This window comes from Microtus ochrogaster, chromosome 17 (genome assembly GCF_000317375.1).
Source record: "Microtus ochrogaster isolate Prairie Vole_2 chromosome 17, MicOch1.0, whole genome shotgun sequence".
NCBI classification, from domain to species: Eukaryota; Metazoa; Chordata; class Mammalia; order Rodentia; family Cricetidae; genus Microtus; species Microtus ochrogaster.
This window is the reverse complement of record NC_022019.1, coordinates 15,646,726-15,653,531: the sequence shown is the minus strand read 5'-3', so window position 1 is coordinate 15,653,531 and position 6,806 is coordinate 15,646,726. Positions and strand designations below refer to the sequence as shown.

Below are 6,806 nucleotides of genomic sequence, written 5' to 3'. Positions count from 1 at the left end.
CCTGGAACTAGATCAGGCTGGCCTCGAACTCACAGAGATCCGCCTGCCTCTGCCTCCCGAGTGCTGGGATTAAAGGCATGCGCCACCACCGCCCAGCTAAGTTTTCATATCTTATCTGGCTTCTTTTACTTCACTAGTCTGTTTTTCTTTTTATTCCACAATACTATTTCATTTTATGGAAATACAACTTTATTTTTTTAATAAAACCACATGGATTTTTTACTATAACAAGGCCATGAAAATCTGGCACCTGTATTTTATACAGATACATATTTTGATTTATCTTGACACAAATAAGAAGTGTTGATTGCATACAAATATTTATGTTACCTCTTAAGAAATCACAAGTTGTGTTCCTTCAGCCATTTATTTGTTTATTTTTATGTGAGTGTTTTTGCCTGCATGGTTTATCATGTATGAGCAGTTCCTCAAGATTCCCTGGTACTAGAGTTACAAATGGTTGTGAGCTATGGCATAGGTGCTGAGAATCAAACTCAGGTCCTCTGGAATGGCAGCAATTGCTCCTAACTGCTGAGCTATCTCTTTAGCCCTTCCTTCACTCATTTATGAGAGTTCCAATTCTTCTGTGTCTAACCCAACACTAGACACTTCAGTAACTCTATGATATGAATATGAATATCACATTATGCTTTAATTTACATTCCTCTGGTAGCTTAAAGGCTATTTACCTTACTATGTGGTGTTTGTGTTTCTCTGATGAAGTGTTTCTTCAGTTGTGGTATTTTGGTTATTTTTACTGGAATATTCAATTTTTTTGTTAGTGAGCTGGATGTCAATTATTTTGTTAGAAGTCTTTTACCACGTTAAGTGCTCTCTCTGACCTGTACCTTGCCTATTTTGGTTTTCTTTCTGTCTTCTTTCTTTAAGGTATATAGTACTAAGGGTAAAAACAAGGACTCTCAGATGCTAAGCAATCATTCTATCATTCAACAACATGTTGTTACAACAGTTCAATGAAGACCAAGGTATTTAATATTTTTGTTTGCTCTGTTTTGTTTTTAAAGACAGGGTTTCTCTGTGTATCTCTTGTTGTCATAACAACTAGCTCTGTAGACCAGGCTAGCCTTGAACTCACAGAGATCCGCCTGCCTCTGTACCCCTGTGTGCGGGGATTAAAGGCGTGCACCACCATTGCCCAGCTAGATATCTAATTTTTAAAAAGTTCAATTTACCATTGTTGTGTGTGTGTGTGTTATATTAAAAAAATTTTCATGCCGGGCGATGGTGGCGCACGCCTTTAATCCCAGCACTCGGGAGGCAGAGGCAGGCGGATCTCTGTGAGTTCGAGACCAGCCTGGTCTACAGAGCTAGTTCCAGGACAGGCTCCAAAGCCACAGAGAAACCCTGTCTCGAAAAACCAAAAAAAAAAAAAAAAAAAAAAAAAAAAAAAATTTCCATGCGCAGGGCTAGAGAGATGGCTCAGCACTTAAGAGCACTGCTCTTCCCAGCAACCACATGGTGGCTCATACCATCTGTAATGAGATCAGGTGCCCTCTTCTGGCGTGTAGGTGTACATGCAGGCAGAACACTGTATACATAAAAGATAAATAAATCTTTAAAAAAGAACCTTCATTAGCTTAAAACATCATCAACACTTTTGTAATGGCATTTTCCTCTTGTAGTTCAATAAATTAAGCTTGCCTGAGGATCAGAAAAGTAAAACGTAGAACTGGCCAACCTTAAAGACCAGGTAGCAGTAACACATGCCTTTAATCCCAGCCCTAGAGAGGATTATAAAACAGGAAGAAACAGCTCTCAGTCTCATCCTGAGATTCCTGGAGGTAGGGTGGCCATTTTGGACTGAGGTAGAGGTAAGAGTCAGTGGCTGGTTGCTTTGCTTTTCTGAACTTCAGTTTCTGCCTCTGAGTTTGTATTAATTGTACTACAGACTTTCTGGGTTTTTTTTTTCTTTTGTAAGCAGAAGGTTCAATTCTTCTATTTATGATCATGATTACTTCAAATAATGTGAGATAAATGTCTGAATCAATTATTTTGTATAGGAATATCCCCTGTTGTAGCACTGTTTAAAAGGCTCTTTTCCCATTTTGATTATCATGGCACCTCTGTTAAATGACTATGAGAGAACCTGCTTCAACTCTATTCCATTCTACTGCTCCTCTGTGTATTTAACCACACACAATCATCCCAATATAACTTCTGTAGTTTTTCGGTTCTAAATCACATGGTTTCATTTCACCAACTTTATTCCTGTTTTAAAACTGGTTCAACTATTCCAGACCCCTTATATTTCCAAATAAATGTTAGAAACAGCTTGGCTATTGTCTACAAAAAGGCTACTGAAATGAAAACAGTTATAATAATGAGCATAAAGCATTTTAAGGTGTTCTATATGAATTCTAACACCAGCTGTATAATGTTTAGCTATTTTTAAGCCTTTGTTGTCATCTATAAAACAAATAAGCTTGCTACTCAATCAACTCATTCATTCACACCATATACAATTTCCATTTGAATCCCAAAACTCAATGGTTTGGTGATAATACAATGAGTATCTTTCTGCAACCATATAAAAGGGCCTCTTGAAGCTTGGACAAATTGAATTCCAGTAATGTAAACTGTGACTTGCTCTATCACGAATACAACACAACTAAAGCAGTGTTGAGCTGTTACCTTATTTAGTAAAGCAACCTGGAACCCAGTATACTCCTTCATATTAAGGTCGAGCAGCCTGTGGGGGACATCCTCTGAAATTCCCTGCAGCATTTGTTGAAAACCTTTCCTATGTGCCATTGACAAACCATGTGACCGGCTTCGGACTTTAATTCCAGTTTCCTGAACTACTTTTTTCCCCACAGATCCAATGACTCTATCGGATTCAATTTTGGCCTAAAATAAAAAGAAACAAGAATTGTGTCGATACATTTTAAGTTTACAAATCAAATACTAGTGAATATGCCCTTCCATAAATTATTTATTGCATTTAAAAGTTTAATGTCTCAAGTAATCACAGTTCACACTGAGTACTAGGAAAACCAAACATACCTTAAATAACAATACCTTATCAGTTAAAATAACTACAGTTTAATCAGGTAGAGGTGGTGTAGGCCTTTAATTCCAGCATTCAGGAGGCAGAGGCAGGCAGATCTCTGAGCTTGAGGAAAGCCTGTTCAAAAGAGTGAGTTCTAGGTCAGCCAGAGTTATACAGAGAAACCCTTGTCTTGAAGTAAAGCAAATAAATTACGACTCTAAACTTCTGCAGCAAGACAAACATTCCTTCAAGTTTTATTTTATTTAATCAAATACCCATCACTCATAAACCACGAAGTAAATGTTTCATGAAAGAAAACATTCCCAATTCAGAGCCAACAAGAAATAAGACAATTGCTTAAAGACATTATGACTACATATTTACCGATGTGGCAAACACTGTTGCAGACTTTAGCCACATTTTAATTCCTTCTAAGTTTCAGAGAGATGTTTAAAGTACTAGGAAAAATTTTTAAAAGACATTTACAATTTGAATGGAAGTAAAGTGCCTACTGCTTGATATTCGCAGTATCCATTCATAGAACTTATTATAGCAGGAATAACAAAATCCATAGTTTCACAAACAATTCCAAAGAAACAGTTCCCAAACATACAAAATAAATTGATATTCCATTTCCAAAGAGAAAGATCATTCTAAAATAAATTCAAAACAAACAAACAAACAACAACAACAAAAACTCTGGGCTGAAGAGATGGCTCAGCGGTTAGGAACACTGGCTACTCTTCCAGAGGTCCTGAGTTCAATTCCCAGCAACTACATGGTGACTCACAACCAAATGTAATGAGATCTGGCACCTTCTTCTGATCTGCAGACATGCACACAGGCAGAACACTATACATAAAAACCGACAATCATCATATATAGAAATTAAGCCATATTCATAAAATGAAAATTATTAAAAAATTTAAAATCAGCAAGATTCCCAAATTCCCAAATTCTAGTCTGGTGTATATTAACTTGCCTCAAATGAAAGTAAGAAAGTATTGGACAAGGGTATTAGCTCAGTGGTAAAATGTTTGCCTACCATGTGAAAACCTCTGTATTTGACCCCAGCACCAAAACAAGAGTTCTCATACTATTAACTACTACTATCTTAGCCATCAGGTTTTTTTGTTTCTTTTGTTTTCCAGACAGGGTTTCTCTAGGTCAGCATAACTGCCCTGGCTGCCCTAGAACTCACTCTGTAGAACAGGCTGGCCTCAAACTCACAGAGATCTGCCTGCCTCTGCCTCCTGAGTGCTAGGATGAAAGGCTTACTACACCACCATTGCCCAGTTAGTTATCAGTCAAATTCTTAATGCTCACTTCCACTTTCCGACATTACCTGTTGACTCAATTTTTTGAGGTATGAAATGACACTGTAACTGAGTCCATACTCCATACTGTCTGCTATCAGATTAGGTGCACCCATCATTCTAACAGCTTTCTTCAGAGGCTACAGAAAAGAAGAGGAAACAGTAGTCAATGTCAAGTTTGTTCAAAATGTTCTATATACTGACTTTTTAAATCTCACCCCAAATTGCATTGAACATAATATAGTCATTATTTGTATTTCAGTAAAATGTTTTATCAGTAGCATGAAAAGCAACTTAAGAGAGTTAACATGAATTAGAAGCATAGTAATCCATTTCAGGGCAGTAAGAATGAAGTCCTGAAGTTCTCAGTACATGGGTAGATATTCATTTGGAAGACAGGAGCAGACACACCTTGAGGTCAGTCAGTCTGACTGCTACCTGAGGTAACCAGCTGGATTAGAGCTGAACACAGGAGCTGAACTAGTACATCCTCCTTTCCTGATTTAGCTCTCACTTTAAGAAGGACAGTAACATCTACCTTGATCAAGTTATCATGGAATTTGGTGAATTAATACATGGAAAGTATTATAAAAGCATCTGGCATACAGTAAGCTGTCACTAGGTGTTGACTCTCACTATTTCTATCATTAGCTGAGCTGAAAAAACAAATAAGCTCTAAAGAGGAAAGAAAGAAAATAAACAATAAAAATTTTAAAACACATATATAACAGTAAAAATCTTCAGTAGTAAGGAGAATTTTCAGAGTCACTTTTCAGAGTCACCTTATACAGTAAAATATCACCATCAAACATGCCTAGTAAGTGTGGAAGAGACACAGACAGAAGATAACAATGGCATGGAAAGTGCAGTAAGCTCTGGTGTCTCCTAAAGTCAAATCCCAGAGCTCCTATTTATTGCTCATGAAGCTCTGGTTAAGTCTTAAAGACTGCTGTGAAAGATAGTTGAGTCAAAATATCTACAAATCCCTTCCTTCTTACTCTGACAGGACAAGCAATTTAACTTTTACAATCATAAAATCAAGTTATTAATCTTCTGATGAGACTAGAGGCCACTTAGAAAGACAAGGTATAGACAGAAAATCCTAGGAATGACCACTTTACCTTTAGTTCCCAATCTTCACCTCATTTCTACCTCACAGAATGACTGTAAGGAGTAACACAGACATCACACTTAGGCCAGTACCTGGCCTTTGCTATGCAGTACTCACATAACCACTATTATTCTATAAACCACTAAAATCTACATTATTTCACTCATACTATGTCATCTGTACATTCAATTTTCATGTCATTTACAGTTATGAATTATGATGTTGGTTATAATACCAATAATAAACTGTAAACGTCCAGGTCTACTTTAACAATGTTATTCTTACCCCAAGATAGTACGGAGGCATTGTCTTCAAATAACTTTCAAAGGACTGTCTCCACTTCAGTGTTGGCTTTGCTTTGTGCACTTTGAACAGGTCATCTGGGAACAGTCAACAGCAGAGCAGCATCACTCACTGTGATCTAGTCAAGTCCTCTCAAGCCTGTTTTGTTACTGCTGAGGCAGCAACATCAGAAAATCTTAACAAAATTAAGAGCAGGAAACCTAGCTCTAGGGTTTTTGTTTGTAATTCGATTTTAAAGGTGAAATGGTGGTAATTATGGTCTAAAATATACACATTAATGAAGTAGCATCAGAAAATACACAAGGAAAAAAAATCTTATGTCCTGTTAGAAAAATCGAGTATGTACAATAGTTCCTACTAAAAAATACCTTCGAGGCCAGCCTGGTCTACAAGAGCTAGTTCCGGGACAGGCACCAAAGCTACATAGAAACCCTGTCTCAAAAAAACCAAAAAAAAAAAAACCTACTAATCCCTTCGCTTCAACTTTGAAATCTGATGTTTTGTGGAAGGAATGTTTCTCAACACTCCTCAAAAATGACAGCCAGATTGAATCTGAAAACAAACATTGGGCTTTCTAATGTCAAAACAAATTCCTTCATTATAAAAGTATTTTCAGGGCTGATAAGATGGCTCAGTGAGTTAAGACGACAGCAACAAGGCCTAACAACCCAAGTTCGATCCTCAGCACCCACATGGTGAAAGAAGAGAACCAACTACCACAAGTGGTCCTGACTGCCAAACATGCACCACAGCACATATGAGCACATGATCACATGTTCTTACACAAAGTGAAACATAAATTTAAACAACCCAACAACCACTGGTGGATGGCTGCTTGAATAGCAACACCCGAGGACAACCTGTCACTTCCACACACACACTCACACGAAACTGTTTTCCAAATAAAAAGCTGGATAAATTCTTAGAGCATGTACTCAGATTTTAATGAATACAGCATGTTTTGTGCATTAAGCAGAAAACATACACCAAAAGTATCATTTGTAAGAAATCTTAACTTGTAGAAAGTTAGAATATTTCATTTTAAAACTTTTAGATACAGCCGGGC

The 6,806-nt window shown here is 37.2% G+C and overlaps 1 protein-coding gene across 4 annotated transcripts in view; it reads right to left on the bottom strand.

The window, feature by feature from the left end:
• Positions 1-6,806, bottom strand: part of Ints6 (integrator complex subunit 6) — an 81,024-nt gene that overhangs the window by 11,190 nt on the left and 63,028 nt on the right. For all 4 annotated transcript variants that reach the window (XM_005355545.2, XM_026783212.1, XM_005355547.3 and 1 more), the window contains 3 exons: positions 5,723-5,817; positions 4,356-4,466; positions 2,653-2,868 (listed from right to left, as the gene is read on the bottom strand). In XM_005355545.2, the coding sequence (XP_005355602.1) occupies positions 2,653-2,868; positions 4,356-4,466; positions 5,723-5,817 (422 nt within the window). The remainder of the gene's footprint in view (positions 1-2,652; positions 2,869-4,355; positions 4,467-5,722; positions 5,818-6,806) is intronic.